This window comes from Hemitrygon akajei, chromosome 15, assembly GCF_048418815.1.
Source record: "Hemitrygon akajei chromosome 15, sHemAka1.3, whole genome shotgun sequence".
In the NCBI taxonomy this organism is placed as follows: Eukaryota; Metazoa; Chordata; class Chondrichthyes; order Myliobatiformes; family Dasyatidae; genus Hemitrygon; species Hemitrygon akajei.
In genome coordinates, this window is record NC_133138.1 from 28,246,893 (window position 1) to 28,268,917 (window position 22,025).

Here is a 22,025-nt window from a genome sequence, read left to right on the forward strand (position 1 = left end):
GAAATCAGCTGATCACACAAATTTGAAATAAAATCCTACCAATAATAATGAGCATACACACCCAGTTGCCACTTTATGAGGTACACCTGCTCATTAATGCAAATATCTAATCAGCCAATCATGTGGCAGCAGCTTAATGCATAAAAGCATGTAAACATGGTCAAGAGGTTCAGTTGTTGTTCAGACCAAATAGCAGAAGGGTGAAGAAATGTGATCTACGTGACTATGATCGTGTAATGTTAGACACAAGAGGTACTGCAGATGCTGGAAGCCTAGACCAATACACACAGTGTGCTGGAGGAGCTCACGAGGTCAGGCAGCATCTATGGATGGGAACAAACAGTTGACATTTCAGAAAGGAAGGGGGAAGAAGTTGGATTAAGGTGGGGGGGAGGGGAGGAAAGAGCATAAGGGGGTGGGTGATAGGTTAAACTGGGAGACAGGGGGGCAGTGAAGTAACGAGTTGGGAAATTGATTGGCGAAAGAGATAAAGCACTGGAGAAGAGGGAATCTGATAGGAGAGAAGACCACGGAATAAAGAGGAGGAAGAGCAGCAGAGGAAGATAATAAGCAGGTAGGATGATGTGAGAGGGAAACAATGATTGTTGGTGTCAGACAGGGTGGTTTCAGTATCTCAGAAACTGATGACCTCCAGGGTTTTTGTAGACAATAATCCCAGAGTTTACAGAGAATGATGTGAGAAACAAGACATTCAGTGAGTAGCAGTTCTGTTGGTAAAAACTGCCTAGTTAATGAGAGAAGTCAGAGAATGGCCAGCCTGGTTCAAGCGGGCAGGAAGGCAACAGTATCTCAAATAACTACACGTTACAACAGTGGTGTGCAAAGAGCATCTCTGAATGCACAACACGCTGAACCTTGAAGTGGATGGACCATGTGGCAGAAGATCAAATCGGCTCCTTTACTATGTACTAGTTGTCGTAAAAAGACACTAATCTAAGACACTTGAAAACCTATACAGATGTACTCTGGAGAGCATTCTGACAGGCTGCATCACTGCCTGGTATGGGGGTGGGGAGAGGCTACTGCACAGGATCGAAAGGACCAAAGAAAGTTGTAAAATTAGTCAGCTTCATCTTGGGTACTAGCCTCTGTAATATCCAAGACATCTTCAAGGAGTGGGACCTCAGAAAGACTGCATTCATTATTAAAGACCCCCATCACTCAGGTCATTGTAACCATCAGGAAGGAGGAACAGATGCCTGAAAGCACACTCTTATTGATTCAGGAACAGCTCCTTTCCCTCTGCCATACGATTTCAAAATGGGCATTGAACCCATGAATACAACCTTAATTTTATTATTTCTGCTTTTTTGCACTTTTTTAAAAACTTGTTAATATACATACAGTTGGCCCTCCTTATCCACGAGGGATTGGTTCCGGGACCCCTCGCGGATACCAAAAAACGCGGATGCTCAAGTCCCTTTTTTAACCTGGTTCAGTGCGGTGGACTTTAGGACCCAGCAGGACCCCTGACATTATTTAACCTATCTCAGAGCGGTGGTCTTTAGGACCCGGCAGAGCTCTGAATCCGCAGTGTTTCTGTTCACGAAAATAATCACAATCACGATTGAAAATAAAGTGGAAATAATAAAGCGGTGAAATGCCATCAGTCATTGGAAAAGCATTAGGCTACAGTCAGTCAACGATTGGAACAATTTTAAAGGATAAAGTGAGAAAGGCCCAGCCCCGATGAAAGCTACAATTATTACTAAGCAATGCAGTTGTTTAAATATTGAAATACTTACGTTTCTTAAGTGTTTTATATGCATAGAAAGGTAAAATATATACTATTTTCTAAGACAAATGTTTGACTAACTGATGCTAAATAATACAGTTCCCACTGAGTAAGAGAACTTCTGATTTTTTTTTACCCTGATCCACGATAACCTACACACATCCTCCCGTATAGTTTAAATACTTATAATACCTAATACAATGCAAATGCTATGTAAATAGTTATATTGCATTGTTTAGGGAATAATGACAAGAAAAAAAGCCTGTACATAGAACATAGAATAGTACAGCACATTACAGGCCCTTCAGCCCACAATGTTGTGCCGACCCTTAAACCCTGCCTCCCATATAACCCCCCACCTTAAACTCCTCCATATACCTGTCTAGTTGTCTCTTAAACTTCACTAGTGTATCTGCCTCCACCACTGACTCAGGCAGTGCATTCCACGCACCAACCACTCTCTGAGTAAAAAACCTTCCTCTAATATCCCCCTTGAACTTCCCTCCCCTTACCTTAAAGCCATGTCCTCTTGTACTGAGCAGTGGTGCCCTGGGGAAGAGGCGCTGGCTGTCCACTCTATCTATGCCCCTTAATATCTTGTACACCTCAATCATATCTCCTCTCACCCTCCTTCTCTCCAGAGAGTAAAGCCCTAGCTCCCTTAATCCCCGATCATAATGCATACTCTCTAAACGCTTGAACAATGAATGCTGGAAGAACACTTCCGGGTTTTCTCGATTCGCGGTTGGTTGAATTCACGCATGCGGAACTCGCGGATAAGGAGGGCCGACTGTGTGTGTGTGTGTGTGTGTGTGTGTGTGTGTGTGTGTGTGTGTGTGTGTGTGTGTGTGTGTGTGTGTGTGTGTTGTGTGTGTGTGTGTGTGTGTGTGTGTGTGTGTGTGTGCGTGCGCACACTTACTGTAATTTATTTACTTACTTACTTATTATTTTTCTGTATTATCATACATTGAACTGCTGCTGCTAAAGTAACAAATTTCATGTCATATGCCGGTGACATTAAACTTGATTCTGATTCAGTAACAAGCTTCAGGATGCGACAGAAAGGCTGCAAAGTGAACACAGCTGCTTTGTCCTGTTCCACCATGGTTCTGTTAAAGACTTTTTTTGCAAAAGTGACATTTGTCATACCTCCAGCACTTTAAGTATTCATTATTGAAATGTCTCAGAGGGCAAAATCTCAGAATTAAGGATGCCCCTTTAGAACAGAGATGAGGAGGAATTTCTTTAACTAGAGGGCGATGATTCTGCTGAACTCATTGCCAGAGAGGGCTGTGCGGGCCAAGTCACTGGGTATATTTGAAGCAAAAGTTCATTGGTTCTTGATTAGCAGGGGAAATCAAAGGTTACGGAGAGAAAGCAGGAGAATGGGGATGAGAGGTATCAGCCACGATGGGGTAGACTCAATGGGCTGAATGGCCTACTTCTGCTCCTATGTCTTATGGTCTCATATTTTCAGGTAGGGAAACCTGTTTAGTTTGAATCGTAACTTAAAGTCAATTTAAATGTGCTATAAATTCTCAAAGGGTCTATACGTGCACTTCAAAGTTTGTGTACCTTTGAAGAAGAAAAGTATGGTATAAACACAAGAGATTCTGCAGATGCTGGAAATCCAGAGTAACACACACAAAATGCTGGAGGAACTCAGCAGGGCAGGCAACATTTATGGCAAAGAGTAAACAATTGATGTTTCAGGCCAAGACTTTTCATCAGGACTGGAAAGAAAGATGAGAAATCAGAGTAAGGAGGGGGGAAGGGAGGAAGTTCAGGAAGTTCAAGGTGATACCTGAAACTGGGAGATGGGGAGGGAGTGAAGTACAGAGGGGGAATCTGATAGGAGAGGGGAGAAGACCATGGAAGAAAGAGAAGCAGGAGGAGAACTAGAGGAGGTGATGGGTAGGTAAGGAGGTAAAATGAGAGAGGGAAACAGGAATGGGGAATGGTGAAGGAGAGGTGGGGAGGGCAATTAACAAAAGTTCAAGAAATCAATGTTCATGCCATCAGGTTGGAGGCTATTCAGACAGAATATAAGGTGTTGCTCCTCCAACCTGAGAGTGACCTCTTCATGGCAGAAGAGGGGGTTATAGATTTCCATGTTGGAATGGGAAAGGGAAGTAGAACTGAAATGAGTGGCCGCAGGGAGATCCCGCTTTTCCTAGCAGACTGAGTGTAGGTGCTCAACGAAGCACTCCCAATCTACATCGGGTCTCACCAATATACAGGAGGCCACACCAGGAGCAGTGGAGACAGTAGGTAACCCCAACAGACTCACAGGTGAAGAGCCACCTCACATGGAAAGACCGTTTGGGGCCCTGAATGGTAGTGAGGAAGGAGGTGTAGGGGCAGGAGTAGCACTTGTACTGCTTGTATGGGTGAGTACCAGGAGGAAGATCCTAGGGCAGGATGAGTGGACAAGGCTGTTCCTCAGGGAGCAATCCCTGTGGTTAGCTGAAAGTGGGGGGGGGGGTGGGGGCAATAGAAAGATGTGCTTGGTGGTGGGATCCCGCTGGAGATGGCAAGGTTATGGAGAAATATGTGCTGGATATAGAGGCTAGTGGGGTGGTAGGTGAGGATAAGAGGAACCCTATCCCTGGTGTGGTGGCGGGAGGATGCGGTGAAGGCAGACGTGCGCAAAATGGAAGAGATGAAGGTGAGGGAAGCACTGATAGTGGAGGGGGGCAAGCCCTTTTCTTTGAAGGAGGAGGGCATCTCATTAATTCTGGAATGAAAAGCCTCATCCTGAGAGCAGATGTGGCAGCGTAGGAGGAACTGAGAGAAGGGGATGGCATTTTTACAAGTGACGGAATGGGAAGAGGTATAGTCAAGGTAGCTGTGAGAATCAGTGGGTTTATAAAAGATACAAGTAGATAGACTGTCTCCAGAGATAGAGACAGAGAGATCATAAAGGGCAGGGACAGAGCTGAAAATAGTACCAGAGGGCAACTTCTCCCAGCCCATCAGCGAAACAGTTAAATTGTTCTTCTTGTAATGTCTCTATTTTCCCTCTCAGGGTGGCTGGGATCCTGTCGGGTTCTTTGATCTACAGTGGCACTCAAACTGCAGTTCTGCACGGCGGTGTGTTCCCATCTTGGAACTCGTCAATTGGCCATGTTTCGATACCTCCAGGTTCAGACTGAAGTCGGGGCCTTCAGACTGCGGCCTTGTGCAGCTCTGTGGACATGAATTCACACCAGCGTCGTGAACTGAAGTGTGGTGAGAGCCAGAACGCCGAAGACAGCAAGAGCAGCTGTCGGAGGCCTCTGCACTCAGTGATTGATCACGCTCTCTCTCCGTCGATGGTGTGAGATTTTGTTGCTGATTCTTGAGTCAGAGAACTCGAAATAAAAGCAACGTTTAGACTGTAACATTGAAACAGCGACTGTTTGCCCTCCTTCTGTGGAAGGAGTAATACCTGTCTGTCCCTTGTTAGTGAGTGAGCATGACAGTGGGATGTTGAAATGTTGGCACGAACAGTTAGTTTTACATGTACTGTAGACCACGGTCTCTGGGAGCTTTGCTGTTGTTTGCCTAGTGTGCGATGAGAATGCCGCTGCTAATGCTAGAATAAGTGGGGGGGGGGGTTGATGCTGCTTGTGCATGGAATGGGGGAGGGGCTTTGGGGGTTCTTGTTCTTTTTTCTGTCATTCATTCTTTGAGATTTTTCTTCTGTTTCGAAGATGTCTGCATAAAGTAAGAATTTCAGGTTGTATACTGTATACAATCTCTAATTTCAAGTAGAACCATTGAAATGGACCAGGTAAATTTGAGGGCAGGCTGGAAGTTGGAGCCACAGTTGCTGAGGTCGATGAGCTCAATATGGGCGCAGGAAGCAGACGAACGCAGTCCTTGATGAAGTGCAGGAAGCGTTGGGGAGCGATACCGGTGTAGGTTTGGAACATGCACTGTTCCAGATAGCTGACAAAAAGACAGGCGCAGCTGGGATCCACGCCAGTGCTCGTGACTACACCTTTGGTTTGAAGGAAATGAGAAGAGCCAAAGGAGAAATTATTGAGAGTGAGGGGCAATTCTGCCAGATGGAGGAGAAGAACTATTTGGGTCTGTTGTCCAGAAAGAAATGGAGAGTTTTAAGGCCACCTTGATCAGGGATGGAGGTATATGACATTCATAGTGAAAATGAGATGATCAGGACCAGGGAACTTAAACCCTTCTCCAGCCCTTTATCTCTTCCACCAATCAACTTCCCAGCTCTTTGCTTCACCCCCTCCCCAGTTTCACCCATCATCTGCCATCCCACCTTCTTACTCTTACTTATAATCTTTCCTTCTAGTCCTGATAAAGGGTCTCACTCCAAAACATTATTGTTTACTTTTTTCCCCAATCGATGCTGCCTGGCCTGCTGAGTTCCTCCAGCATTTTGAGTGTGTTGCTTTGGATTCAAGAATCTGCAGATTTCTCGTGTTCTTAAAGTGTGGTCATCATCATTATGTGCTGTGTCGTATGACAAGGGCGATCGTGGCCTTTCCACGACCGTGATTGCTCTTGGGCAAATTTTTCTACCAAAGTGGTTTGCCATTGTCTTCTTCTGGGCAGAGTCTTTACAACAGTTGACCCAAGCCATTATCAATAGTCTTCAGAGATAGTTTGCCCCGGCATCAATGGTTGCATAACCAGGTCTTGAGGCATGTGTAGTAAACAACTTTTATTGGACAACACTATTTTAACTGCAGAGTGTATTTCTCAATAGGCAAATCAACTTTGGGTACTCAGTATATTCATAATTATAAGTATCATTCCCATGTCTAATGCATCTTAGGTAGTTGTGCTATCTACATTTCTTTCTCTTAGCAATGGAAAGGAAAATCCCTGCTTCCTCAATCTCAACACTAAAAACTAGTCAGAAGACTACTTAAAATTAACAGCACAACTGATGACTAATTGTTATCTGCCACTATTCTTACTTTCAATAGCTTCCTTGTGATATTTTACACTGATAATTTCCTAATAATTAGTTACAAATAGCTCAACACATAAGTCTTTCGGATGTGTTGACAAGAGCATACAACTACTAAAGCTATCGAAGTCAAAGTAAATGTATCAAAGCACGTATATGTCACTGTATACTATCCTGAGATTCATTTTCTTATAGGCACTTGCAGGAAAATGAAGAAATACAATGCAAATTACAGAACAAAAGCATACGTAAACAAAGACTGACAAACAGCCAGAGTGCAAAAGAAGACAAATTGTGCAAATCAGTACATAATACTGAGTTGTAAAGTTCTAGAAAATGAATCCTTCTATTACAGAATCAGTTCAGTGTTGGAATGAGTGAAGTTATCCACATTGGTTCAGGAGCAGTTATTACCCTACAATCATCAGGCTCCTTTAGCTAACGAGTTACCAGAAAATGGAAAAAGACTGATCTGTTTGAAGGAGGGGGTCAGGGCGGGACCTTCATACTTGATCACATTTAGAAAATGTTTTAATGCATCAGTACCTAAAAAAATTTGATGCACTGCCACATATGTACCAATATCTTCAGAGATCAAAAATGCTACAAATATAATCTCTCACCTCCTCGATAAACATCAAGTTTGCTGCATTTTAATAGGTTGTTTCAAACTCCAGAGTTAAAAATTGCAAACTTCTGGCATAAAATAGTCGAATCTATTTTATTTTGTGGGCCATTTGCAATTTTCTGCTAATTTTGATTCTAATCTTTTCAAAATGTGTGAAGTTGTGGTAGGTGCAGGTTAAGAGATGTCTGGTAATTAAACTATTTTGAAGTAGTAGCAATTTTATATGTAAACATATGCAGATATTGCAGCATAATAAAAGACATCAGTGTTGTCTATCTTTCAAGTTGTCCAAAATTCTTTCAAAATTTGTCATTCTGCAATGTGTCAGCTCTTGGGGGGGGGGGGGGTGCAAGACAAGCAGAAACATGAAATTGTTGTCACATTGTTAGTTTAACACGAGGTATACCTGTCAGTTGTGTGTATTCAAAAGTATTACTGAACTCCAGTGGGTCTTGCCTTCCCAACTGAAGACAATTTTCAGAGGAATACCTTGAAAGTTGTACTTTTCAACCCAAGGTTACATCATAAAGGGGGCTGCTTGCCCTCAAAGGAACAGTGCAAAGTGTCAGCATCATTTCTGTCAGGCTGAAGGACTCAATTCACAAAAGCATACAGACGTGGTCAAAAGGTTCAGACCAAACATCAGAAGGGGTAAGAAATGTGATCTACAGTAAGTGACTTCGACTGTGGAATTATTCTTGGTGCCAGACAGGGGAAATTAGGATAATCCAGGAAATGATATGTCAGTGAGCCTGATGTCAGCGGTAGGAAATATATTGGAGAGGTTTCTTAGAGATAGCATTTATGTACACTTGGAAAACATGGGCTTATTAGGGACAGTCAGCATTGTTTCGTGCTTGGAGGGTCATGTAATACAAACTGAGTTTATTGAGAAGGTGGTTGACGAAGGTAGGGCTGCAGATGTTATCTACGTGAACTTTAGTAAGGCATTTGACAACATCCCTCATGGTAGTCTGATCCAGAACCTTGAGATTACAGGCGAGGATGTGTTTGCGGTCTTGAGGAAAATTAAGTTGGATGAATCCCCAAAGCCTAACAAAGTGTTCCCTTGGAATCTATGGGAGGATAGACTAGTACAGAAATTGCAGGGGCCCTAGCAGAGATATTCAAAATTGTCCTTAGCCACAGGTGAGGTGCCGGAGGATTGGAGGATAGCTAATTTCATTCTGTTACTCAAGAAAGGCTCTAAGAATAAGCTTGGACTTTATAGGCCATAAGACTAACTTCAGTAATTAGAAAGTTATTGGAAGGTATTCTAATGGACCAGGTCTACAAGTATTTGATTGACAAGGACTGATTATAGATAGCCAACATGGCTTTGTGCATGGTAAGTCATATCTAAACACTCTCATAGCTTTTTGAGGAAGTTACCAGGAAAGTTGATGAAGGCAAGGCAGTGGATATTTTCTACGTGGACTTTGGACAAGATGCTACATAGGAGGTTGGCCAAAATGGTTAAGTCGCTTGGCATTCAAGATGAGGTACAAATTGGATTCGACTTTGGCTTTGTGGGAGAAGTCAGAGAATGGTAGTAGATGCCTGCCTTTCTGACTGGAGATCTGTGACTAGTGGAGTGCCACAGGGATTGGTGCTGGGCCTGTAGTTGTTTGTCATCTATATGAAAAATCTGGATGATAATGTGGTGAACTAGATCAGTAAATTTGTGGGTGACACCAACATTAGGGATGTAGCGGACAAGCAAGAAAGACTATCAATACTTGCAGTGGGATTTGGACCAGATGGAAAAATGGCAGATGGAACTTAATACAGACAAGTGTGAGGTATTGCACCTTGGGAGGGCAAACTCGGGTAGGATTTACGCGATAATTGGTAGGGTCCTGAGGAGTGAGTTCCTTGAAGGTGGTGTTACAGGTAGACAGGGTCGTAAAGAATGCTTTTCTCACATTGGCCTTGATAAATCAAAGTATTGAATACAGGAGATGGGATGTATGGTGAAGTTGTACAAGACACCACTGAGGCCTAATTTGGAGTATTGTTTGCAGTTCTGACCATCTATCTACAGAAAAGATATCCTTACAACCAATGGCACACTTTTGAAGTGTGGTCACGGCATATCACAGGAAGTAAGCAGTCTCTCACAGTGTTCCCTTGTATTCTTTCTCACAAATTTCATTCAGTTGTGTTATTGGATACAGTGTGGGCTAAGACATTAAATTATTGCACTAGTAATCCAAAGATCTGTTCTGACACACAGAGATGAAAATTCTTATCCCAGTATAACAAGTACTGGGTTTAAATTCCAATTAATTCTGAAACTTAAAAAAACACTAGACATCAGTAATGGTAACCACAAAACCACAAACACTCACCTGGTTCACTCATGTCTGTCATCCTTGCCTCGTGAGGCCCATACGTGACTCCACCCACCAAAGTGATTGATTTCTACAATGATCAGTTTAGACACTTGCATGTAGTAACATCCGGCCCAGTTAAACTTGCAATTTCCACCTTAGATTTAGATTAATTTATTTATCACATGTACATTGTAACATACAGTGTCGTGTATCATTTGCTTTAATAATTGTCACAACACAAGGATGAGCTGGGGACAGCCACACATGTCACCACACATTCTGGCACCAACATAGCATGCCCACAATGTTCAGCAGAACACTAGCAGCACAGATTCAAAGTACATTTATTATTGAAGTACGGATACAGAGATTTATCTTCCTGCAGGCAGTCACAAAACAAAGAAACACCATAGAACCTGGTCAAGGGAACATCAAACACCCAACATGTGATTAAAAACAAGAACAAATTGCGCAAACAGCAAAAAGCGAGTGACCATCACATAGAATATCAAACATCAAACCAGGAGTCCAGTTCAGTGTCCTGCCTCAAGCCTGCTGCAGACCACAGGGCCATTCTTTGCCAAGGCATCCAAGTCCCTATCGATTGGCCCGAGCAAACCACTCAAAAAACAGTAACCAGAATCCAGAAACACATGCAAAAGGAACCTCAAAGTCCCCTAAAACAAGTCCACAGCATCGGCGATCAATCCTGCCAACACAGTTCCCTGCATTTTCCTCCGACAGCAGCTAGCAAGAGGGAAAGAGGTCAAATGCAGCAGATGGCACCAAACACCCACAAGCCCCTCCACTCTCATCGAATTCAACCTTCCTTGACGCCTCAATCGGAGAGAAGCCATGGAGTCGATCATGGGCTCCCGCCCTCGACGCCTCAATCAGAGAGAACTATGGAGCCAACCATAGACTCACAGCCTCAATGCCTTTATCGGAGGGAAGCAATGGAGCCAACCATGGGCTTGCACCCCATCTCCAAACTTCCAGGTCTCTACGCCGCACACTCTACACCAAACCTCATCGAACCCCTCGGACACAGTAAAGTACCAGATCACTCAATCAGTCAGCTATTAAAATGTAAATCACAGGTTCCAATTACACACAGCTTAGTCATATTTGAAAGAAGTAGCAGCTTCGTAAACTGTCTGCAGATGGTTGCCATTGGTCGCACTGTTTGCTAGCACCATCTTGCTCAAACAGGCACAACAAAGCAGCAGTAGTAAAACAAGCCCCTTCCTTCCCTTCCAACCAACCTTAGAGCAAGTCTCCTTACAAACAGCTGTCTAAGTTTAGTGAGTTTGCCACACGAGGTCAACAAGCATGGTCATCTCTCAGAATTGCATCTTACACTCAGTGGCCACTTTATTGGGTACATCTGTACAGCTGCTCATTAATGCAAATATCTAATCAGCCAATCATGTGGCAGCAACTCAATGTATAAAAGCATGCAGGCATGGTCACAAGGTTCAGTTGTTGTTCAGACCAAACATCAGAATGGGGAAGAAATTAGATTATGATCGTGTAACGACAGACACAAGAGGCACTGCAGATGCTGGGAATCTAGAGAAATACACACAATGTGCTGGAGGAGCTCAGCAGGTCAGGCAACATCTATGGATAAGAATGATGAATCAACGTTTTGGACCAAGATCCTTCATCAGGAATAGAAACGAAGGAGGAAGAAGTTAGAATAAGAAAGTGGGGGGGGGGGGGGGGTGGAAGAGGTGAAGATACCATAGAGTCTCATGGTGTGGGATCAAACATTATTAATATCTTCGATCGTGTCTGAGCTGATAAATCAGAGATTTTTGTTGAATAAAGATTGGTAAAAGCACAGAAAGTGGCACGAGCACAGACTAGTCTAGGAGAAGGCCTTCAAAGGGAATCACCAAGAGTGGTTGTGTAACTCTACAATGAGCTAGCTGATCACATCCCGAAGGACAAAGCAACCACATTGGTACTGCAGCTGAATATAAGTGAACCAACATGAGGGGCAAACCTATTCCACCTCATCCTCATCAATCAGCCTGTCGCAGTTTGATTTTTCTAAATTACTTGGAATCTGCTGAACAAAAACATTGTGAAAATTCTATGTGTCTGCGGGATTGAAGTGGAGGTGTGAGCCACACACACACACACAATCAATAACCAGGGATACGAGCCAGCGAGGATCACTCAGCTATCCATGAGCGCTCGGCCATCAAGAGCAGTCAAGCAGTATAGCACAAGAACAGGCTTGAACGCTGCTACTACTAGTTCACATCCACATCAGCAATGGAAAGTAGGACCAGAGTAAGTCAAAACTCAAAATAAATTTATTATCAAAGTACGTATATGTCACCATATACTACCCTAAGATTCATTTTCTTACAGGCATTTACAGGAAAATAAAGAAATACAATAGAATTTACAAAAAGCTATATGTAAACAAGGACTGACTAACAGCCAATGTGCAAAAGACAAACTGTGCAAATAACTAAAAGTAAAAACTAACACTGAAAACATGAGTTGTACTTTGTTTAAAATGGTGCTGGTGAGACACAGCAACACTGCACAGGCAACAAACAAATCCGCTGTGTTTTGTAACTCCAAAACAGAAAACTAATTTGAAAGGAAAAGGTAGGAGTCTGAAACGATGCGAGTCAGTTTCATTTTCTTACTTTAAGCAAGGCACACGTGTATCACGTGGTGGCGTAATGACATATGCCATTTACGTACTTTTATATCTATGCAAACAACAAAAGATGCTTAATCAAACAATATATTTACAATATTACTGAAATATTAACACACAGCACTAGCTACTCTACTAATCACTCTTTTTTCTGGACAGTGTTCACTACAATCAGCAGCCTGTAACTTCCTTTTTGGAGTTGTGCTTTTGAACAGCCTGTACGATCTGGCATTGTTGTGGATTCCTGTGCGATTTGGTGAACTGAAGATGCAGTGAGATGGCATGGCAAGTACAGGCCAAATCGAGGCGGTGGGCCCTGAGTCTGAGAGTGAGGTATGAGCCGATGTTTGACCATCGCTGGAGTGGACTTGGGGCCGAATCAAAGCAGCAGAACCTGGACCTGAGAGCGAGGTTCGGCCAACGTTTGACTGACTTAACCGCTGAGTTAGATTGAAAAGTTTGGGTAGAGGTGGTGGGATCAAGCCTGTGAGCAAGGAACGAGCCGATATTTAACCATTGCTGCAGCGGACTTGGGGTCGAATTGAAGTGGCAGGGTTTGGGCCTGAGAGTGAGGAACGAGCCAATGTTTGGCTGATTTCAAAACAGGGCCAGATTGATAGGGTCGGGTTGTCAGGACCCGAGGCAATGGACAGGCTCATTGCTCTTTCAGGTTTACTTGTCTCTGCACCGAACTGAGGCTGAGGCCTGCAACTAACAGGCTTCAGGTCTACTGTCGTGATGAAATGACTCACTTTTGTGAACTTTAGTTTATTTGTTTACTTTTATTATTTGCATGATTTGTTCCTTTTTTCACACATCAGTTTTTGACGGTCTTTTTTAATGGGTTCTATTGTTTCTTCGATTTTATGACTAACTGTAAGGAAATGAAGTTCTAGGTTGAACATACTTTGAAAGTGATTGACGTGGCCCAGTCCACCACAGTCAAAGCCTGAAACAGTCACTGTCTAGACTCCTGTACCTCCTTCACGATGGCAGTAGTGAGAAGAGAGGATGGCCTGGATGGTGGGGTTCCTTGCTGGTGAATGTTGCTTTCCTTCTAACTGTGCCCTAAGACAAGAAAGGCTTTGCCTACAGTGGACTGGGCTGCATCCATCACTCTCTGGAGACTTTCCCATTCTTGAGCACTGTAGTTTCTATACCAGGCCATGAAGCAACCAGACAGGATTCTCTCCATGGGTGCATCTATAGAATTTAGTGCTGGTATCAGAGCAGAGATTCCAAATCAATGGAAGATCAACAGATTCTTGTCATTCAATGAATATTATTAGTAGGATATAAATTTACATTATTACCAACAACGTGTAAGGCCTGTAACACTGATCCTGTCCACTTGCGAGGACGTCAGGTATATTTATGAAACTCCTCTGGAATGTTTAAGCAACTGTTGCAATATAAAGTTAAGATTCACTCATCTCACTCACTCCAATAACCTCACTTCACCCATCTCAATACTGAACTGATTCCACAACCTGCGGACTCTACAACTCATGTTTTCAAAATTATTTCCTGCCTTTTTTTTTGTATTGGCTCAGTTTGTCTTCCTTTGCACATTAGTGGCTTGGCAGTTTTTGCTTGTGGGCAGTTTTCATTGATTCTATTGTATTTCTTTGTTCTACTGTGAATTCCCACAGGAAAATGAACCTCAGGGCAGTATATGGTGACATATACAGTTGGCCCTACTTATCCGCGAGGGATTGGTTCCAGGACCCCTTGCGGATACCAAAATCCGCAGATGCTCAAGTCCCTTATTCAACCTGTCTCAATGCGGTGGACCTTAGGACCCTGCGGAACCCCAAACCTTATTTAGCCTGTATCAGTGTGGTGGACATTAGGACCCGGCGGCGGAGCTCTGAATCCACAGTGTTTCGGTTCATGAAAATAATCACGATCACGATTGAAAATAAAGTGGAAATAATAAAGCAATCAGAAAGAGGTGAAACGCCATCGGTCATTGGAAAAGCATTAGGCTACGTCAGTTAACGATCGGAATAATTTTGAAGGATAAAATGAGAAAGGCTCTGCCCCGATGAAAGCTACAATTATTACTAAGCAACACAGTGGTTTAATTATTGGGTTTTGAGGTTTTGAGTTTTTGATCCTCCACATCAACCCAGCACGGTGGAGAGCGCACTCGGGAGTGGTCTGTCACTGGATCGAACTCGGGAACTTGCGTTCCTGAGCCCGGCACTGAAACATACATTCTTAAATGTTTTATATGCATAGAAAGGTAAAACATATACTATACACTGTTACGTACCCGTGACACGTGACAGTGGTGTACTTGTCACGTGACAGGTGTTGAAGCTATACTGGACTTGAGGTAATGGTCTTGTGATGGTGGAATGACGTCATTTTCCCGCCAGTAGAGGTCATGTGACAGTTTTTTTTTTACAGGGTATAAAAGGAGGACCCCTCCCTGTGAGGAGGGGCAGTTCATGGCTGGATTTGCCATGTTGAGTTCATGCCACTGTGTGATTTAATGTTATGACGCAGTTTAGTTGAAAGATGAAGTTTTATTTAATGCCTGAAGTTTAAAAGGTCATCGCCAGCAGTTTCTTTATAATACTGCTAGTTGAGAATTAGTGGAGAGTGAAGATCGGAGTTCGGGAGTTAAAAGATCGAGGAGAATCGATTTCGACGGTGAAACAGGTTCGACCTTGTTTGATCCTTATTCGGAAGGAATTCGTTGACTGTTCCCATGTTAATCCCTGTGAATAGCAGAAAGGATTGGGAACAGTTTTGTAAAGGAAAGGTCAGTGCCTTTAAGCCATTTCATTTGATCTTTGTGGGAAAAGTGTGGTTTAACTGGGAATTGCAACAACAAACGTGAAAGAGAATTTTAAGTCGTCTTAAAAAGTCTCTCCCTTAAATGGACTGTAAACATTTTGAACTTTTGCAATACTACTTTGAAGAACTGTTTTTGCAACATCGCTTTAAGAACTGTTTAAGCTTCCTTGCTTTAAGAACTGTTTAAGCTGCCGCACAGCAGCTGGTTTCCGGTTACGTTAGTGATTTGTTTACTTTTGGGGGGTTTGTTTTTCAGTTTTAATAAACGTGTTATTTGTTATAAAAACCCCTGCCTCACTCATATATTTATTGTTGCTTGAATCCGTAACAATACTAAGACAAACTTTTGACTAACTGACGCTAAATAATACCGGATGTACCTGTTCCGACTTACTTAGTAAGAGGACTTCCGATTTTTTTCGATCCCGATCTCACGCACATCCTCCTGTATACTTTAAATCATCTCTAGATTACTTATAACACCTAATACAATGTAAATGCTATGTAAAAGAGTTGTTATACTGCATTGTTTAGGGAATAATGACAAGAAAAAAAAGTCTGTACATGCTCGAACAACAAGTGCTGGAAGAGCACTTCCGGGTTTTCGTGATTCGCAGTTGGTTGAATTCGCGGATAAGGAGAGTCGACTGTATGTACTTTGATAGTCCAACAAAGGAAACTATACTTCTGACCTAACATTTATAAACAAGAATACAGTTATTACAAAATCAGACATTTTAACATAGAAACATAGAAAACCTACAGCACAATACAGGCCCTTCGGCCCACAAAGCTGTGAACTTGGTGCAATAGGTCTTTTTCCACAATTACACATGAGGGATATATATTAGACAGGCTCTCCACTGAGGTTGGCTGAAGCTAGAACCTGGGATAAGGGTGAAAGGTGAAATGTTTGAGTAGCAACTTCTTCACTCAGAGGGTGGTAGAAGTGTGGAATGAACTGCCAGTGGAAGTGGAGGATGAAAAGTTCAAAGTACATTTATTATCAAAATATGTATATTAGTAATGCTGTTTCATTTGGCTGTATTCTCAGATATTCATTTATGGCTGAAAGACAATTAAACTTGAACTTGAAGATGACCGTCAAACACCCAATGTGCAAAAAAACCAAATTATGCCAAAAAATAAAAAGTAAGCAAATATCATTCAGAACTAAAGTTTGCGGAAGTGAGTCAACACTGCAGCCGGTCCAGGTGTCCGCTACTTACAGCGTAGCGCAGAGATGAATGAACCTCACTGAGCAGTGAGCTGACCACCGACCAGCCCTTCACCTCCAGCCCCAACACTGTGACCTTTTCAATCTGGCGCGGCGCTTAAATTGGCCAAACACTGGCTTGTTTCTCGTGATCGGACACAGGTCCTGCTGCTTCGATACCCTCTCAGGCCCGCGTCCCAATGCCTGTTCAGCCCGTACCCAACCTTTCCAATCTGGCCTGGCACTTAAATTGGTCATGCACTGGTTATTTCTCTCTCTCAGACCTGGGCCCCGCCACAATCACCTTTCGGCCCATACACGTCACACCGCAACTGTTCCTCAGCTTTGAGACATTGGTTCACACCACAAAAATGCCAGGTTGTACAGGCAGTTCAAAAGCTCAACTCCAAAAGTTACACACTACTGATTACAGTGGTCATTGTCCAGAGAAAGTGTGGTTAATAAAGTAGCTAGTAGTTTTGTTTGCTGCCAGGAAGGCGTCACTGTGTTTCAGCAGAGCCGCCATAAAACAGAAGATTTGCAGGTTTGATTTCAACATTTCAGAGAAGTGCAAGGACGGAAGGGGTATGGAAGGCTATGGTCCAGGTGTGGGTTGCTGGGACTATGCAGCATAACAGTTCGATATGTACTTGATGGGCCGAAGGGCTTGTTTCTTTACTGTAGCGCTCTATAGCTCTTTGACACAGTAGAGTCCGACAATAAGATGATACCTTTGTGGCAGGGCAAATCAAGTAGGTGTTTCAGTGAATGCATTTTGAACTCTATGCCACAACCACAATAGTGCACTTCAAAGGAGTATCCAACACTGATTTCCTCTGCTAAGGGAAGTGAAGTGAAAAATGAAACTTGTTACCTCTAAGGGAGCTATCTGATTTTCAATCGATTGGACGTTCTCCTTTGAAGCAGCCAGCTGGGTCTCTTTGTCCGTCAGCTGATGTTGGATTTCTTGGGCTTTCTCCTTATTTTGCTTCAGGTACTTGAGCTCTGCTTGATACTCTCGGATGTTCTGTGACTGCTTCAGGCGGACCTGACGAAGCATTTCTAGAGCTTTAATGTACCTAGAGCAAAACAGCAAATTCAGATTCTTTGTCACTACAACTGATTTAACAGAATTTAATTCAATATCAGAAAGATTCCCTTCAATGAATGAATATTCATTGAATATTAAGTGTTGTAGAACCACAAAATATTAATAAAATTTAGTGTTCTCTACCACAGATCCTGTGGATATGTGACTGCATGTGCATAGTAATGTGTGTACCATTAACTAAAGGTGCTGCTAGATATTGTGCTCATTGTGTAATGTTTGTCTGTGCTGTGCAGTCGCCTTCTTTCACGTTTCTCTGAAACCGGGCTGCCCGGTGGAAGGACCACAGTTTAGAGTTCTTCTCCTGCGGGAGTGGGAGGGGTCAGGTGGTGGGGAGTTTACCCCTCAACAATGGTGTGTAAATATGAAACAACAGTGCTACGTGGGTGGCTAAAAGTGTGGAAATGTAAAGACCGTAATGGAAACATTTGTAAAGGATTGAGAGACATTGTACTTAGTTTTATTTCTGAAAAAAGTAAATTTTGTTAAAAAAAAGATGTTTCTCTGAGACTGAATGTGACTTGTTTCTTCCCCACAAGTATTGTGGGTTCTGAGGTGAGCGATATGGGATCCAGAGTCTGCCATGAGGACAGAACACTCTTGATGGTCTGGATGACTTGCACTCCTTCAACCATTAATATTGCTCTCAAAACTACCTCACCGGGTGGCACAGTCACGTAGGGGTTAGCAGAACGCTTTACAGTAACAGAGATCTGGGTTTAATTCCTGCTGCTGCCTGAAAGACAATTGTACATTCTGCCCTGTGACCACGTGGGTTTCCGTCAGGTGCTCTGGTTTCCTCCCACAGTCCAAAGAGGTACCAGTTGATAGGTTAATCAGCCATTGTAAATTGTCCTGTGATTAGGCTAGGTTAAATTGGGGAAGTGGGTGTTGGTGGGCGGTTGCAAAGGCTGGAAGGAACTATTCCATGCTGGGTCTCAATAAATCTCATTCAATAAATAAATAAATAAGCAAGCAACGCTCCTTCTATAAAATTCTAAAGGGATTGGACAGGCTAGATGCAGGAAGATTGTTTCCGATGTTGGGGAAGTCTAGAACAAGGGGTCACAGTTTAAGGATAAAGGGGAAGCCTTTTAGGACCGAGATGAGGAAAAACTTCTTCGCACAGAGAGTGATGAATCTGTGGAATTCTCTGCCACAGGAAACAGTTGAGGCCAGTTCATTGGCTATATTTAAGAGGAAGTTAGATATGGCCCTTATGGCTAAAGGGATCAGCGGGTATGGAGAGAAAGCAGGTACAGGGTACTGAGTTGGATGATCAGCCATGATCATACTGAATGGCGGTGCTGGCTCAAAAGGCCGAATGGCCTACTCCTGCACCTATTTTCTATGTTTCAAAGTTTCTCCACTTTGAGGGTCATAGATCATTAAGGATGCCTTCTTCCTTCCAAGGAATGAAAGCTTGGATCTTTTGTAACACACACAAAATGCTGGAGGAACTGAGCAGGTCAGGCAGCATCTATGGAGAGGTTTTGAGCCATGATCCTTCATCAGGACTAGATTGTGAATATTTCCCTCTGCCTGCTTGTTTTGGAAGTCTGGTGTGTGACTGAAGTAGCCTGTCCAACAGAGCCAAATGAGTGTAATTAGGTCCCAGTGCAATTTTATTTTGAAATAAAAATTGTTTAAACAAGAAATGAAGGGATTTATTGCACACTCAGCTGGGTCTCTGCCAGACCACGCATGCATAAGTTGCATTAAGTCATGAAAATAGTGCAGAGAATAGTGCTGACGCTTCAGAGAAAGGGCTGTGCAGGTTGATGACGGCCAAGACGAGCTAGACTGGGAGATCAAGAGTTGATATCTTAGTGCACCAGGAGTCTGATAACAATGGGACAGAAGCTGTCCTTCAGCAAAGTGGTTTGTGCTCTCAGGTTTTGGACCCTCAGCCTGATGGGAAAGGGGAGAAGAGACAACGACCAGAATTGGAGCATCTTTGATTAAGTTTTGCCAGGCTTGAGATGCAAGTAAGTGAAATAAACTTTACACATCAATTCAAGAGATTCTGAAAATGCTGGAAACACACACTAAATGTTGGAGGAACTCAGCAGGATCGTGGAAAGGAATAAATAGTCGACACTTCCATTCAACACCCTCCATCATGCTGGAAAAGAAGGGGGGGAAATGCCAGTATAAAAAGGAGGGGGAGGGGGAGTAGGATAGCTGGAAAGTGATAGGTGAAGCCAGATGAAAATGGGAAGGCGAGGTATGAAGTAAGAAGCTGGGAGGTTATAGGTGGAAAAGGCAGAGGGCTGGAGAATAAACAATCTGATAAAAGAGAGTGGGAGAAAAGGAAGGAGGAAGGGCATCAGGGGGAAGTAATTGGTAGATGAGGACAAGTGGTAGGAGACAAGAGTGGGGAATAGAAAAACTGGGAAGGCAGAGGTAAAAAACACTGGAAGCAGAGATCAATTTTTATGCCGTCAGGTTTGAGGGCACCTGGATGGAATTTGAGGTGTTGCTCCTCCACCCTGAGAGTGGCCTCATCGTTGAGCAGGAAAGGGATGGGAATTAAAATGCTTAGCCACCAGGAAATTCTGCTTTTGGAGGATAGAGCAGAGGTGGTTGATAATGCTGCCTCCCAATTTACGTCGGGCTTCACAAACGTAGAGGAGCTCTTATCGGGAGCACCGGATACAGCAGACGATCCCAACAGATTTGCAGCTTAAGTGTTGCCTCACCTGGAAGGACTGTTTGGGGCCCTGAATGGGTGTGAGCGAGGAGGTGAATGGGAAGGTGCGTCAGCCCTGCCACTTGTAGGGAAACGTACCAGGTGAAAGATTGGAGGGGAGGGATGAATTTCAGGGAGATGTGCCAGGAGGGAGATTAGTGGGGAGAAACAAATGCACAACATCTTTGCATATCAAGATATGCACACATCAAACTACATTCTAGTCACTGCGCAAAGAAAATGTGTCAGGTTTGGCTCATTGAAATAAATGCCGCATTCTGGAAATGGAAGGAAATCTCACCTTGTGGCTGAGAAAATCTCATCAAATTTCTGCTTCAGGGCCTTTCCCTCACTCAGAGGCCAGTTTGAATCTTCTTGGTGACAGAATATAACATTATTTAACACAGCTTTTGAGACGCCCAAGGCACTGATCATCTCACGATCCATCTCCGCACACTTGGAACTCAAGCTGACCTTTTCTCCATGCCTTTAGAAAGGAACACAAAAGCCCTCAATGATGCTCAATTTTTCTTTCGTTTATTCTTTCTTTTCTCCTTCCTTCCCCCACCCCTCCAAAGGGAACTTAATTCCACATTCATTTCTATACCTAATACAGTATAATTTAAAGCAATATCTATCCATTATTAATAGTTTAATAGAAAAATTATCTTGACATTATCATGATACTGCCTGAAGGAATTTGTGCATGAGCAGATCTCAACACTGTCCAAACGTACTTTAACAGAAAGTAGAATATCAGAACCAGAATCAGGTTTACTATCATTAGCATATGCTGAGAAATTTGCTGATTGATGCTTTACAGATTGCAAGATGATAAAAGAAGCAAGCTTAGATATATACTGCCCTTGATGGGTGGTGGGGTGGAGATACGCCTCTGGCAAAGGAGGTGTAAGACACTCCTTCCCTGCACTCATCTGCAGGTGGCCCTTGGACAAGGTGTAGCGCCTGCTTAGACCCCAGATCGGGGTCACGCGAAGCAACGAGAGTGGGTGCTAGATAGTTGAATGAGCCGCTGGTGCACATCACAAGTCCTAGTTATGTGACCACTGACAACAAGTAGACAAGCTCTGAAGAATATTGATAATGGCAAGGGCTCACCTGTCTTGTAAAGACACTGCCCAGAAGGCAGCAATGGCAAACCACTTCTGTAGAAAAATTTGCCCGGTACAATGGTCATGGAAAGACCATGATCACCCATGTCACATGGCACAGCACATAATGATGATGACACTGCCCTTGAGCCACCATAACCCAGTCACTTTTCTTTCAGGTATCCGTTCATGAGCCACATCTGTCACACAAAGCAAAAATTCTTTGCTGAGTTCAACTCACTTCATCCGTGTGATCACGCCCTCCAAGGTTTTGAATTCAGTCTTTTTGCCCTTCTGTGTGCAAAGCATCGATCTCTGAACCGCCACCATTTCTCCGTTCACGTCTCGAAACTGCAGACGGATTTGCGCTCGCACGTCAGTTTCATGGGCGACCTTTGTGGAAAAAAGCACAAATATGCTCACTTCCTGCCCTCATTTATTGCAAATCCCAAAAGAAGACATAAATGCACCACATGGTAATTAATTTTACACTTGTTTAAAACTGCTTTCATTATTCTTTAAATTTACATCATTGCAAAGAATAATAAACACTTGGGGTTAAGGTTTCTGTCTCTTGCAGTGGAAACTTCTTTCACTCCTGCCATTCTTGCGCTCATAACAAAATGAAGCTGACATGGAAAATATGAAGTACCTCATTGGTAAACATGTAAAAATTAGCTATGGTTCAAATATCGTTCTATTAAGTATACCCTTGGTGGAACGATTACTAGGTAGGTTAATTGCTCATTGCAA

At 43.1% G+C, this 22,025-nt stretch overlaps 1 protein-coding gene across 1 annotated transcript in view; it reads right to left on the reverse strand.

Annotated features, from left to right (window-relative positions):
* rad50 (RAD50 homolog, double strand break repair protein) overlaps positions 1 to 22,025 on the reverse strand; it is a 166,891-nt gene that overhangs the window by 118,135 nt on the left and 26,731 nt on the right. The window contains exons 4-6 of the mRNA XM_073067338.1: positions 21,514 to 21,665; positions 20,462 to 20,647; positions 17,235 to 17,439 (exon numbers count right to left, since the gene is read on the reverse strand). Of these exons, the coding sequence (XP_072923439.1) occupies positions 17,235 to 17,439; positions 20,462 to 20,647; positions 21,514 to 21,665 (543 nt within the window). The remainder of the gene's footprint in view (positions 1 to 17,234; positions 17,440 to 20,461; positions 20,648 to 21,513; positions 21,666 to 22,025) is intronic.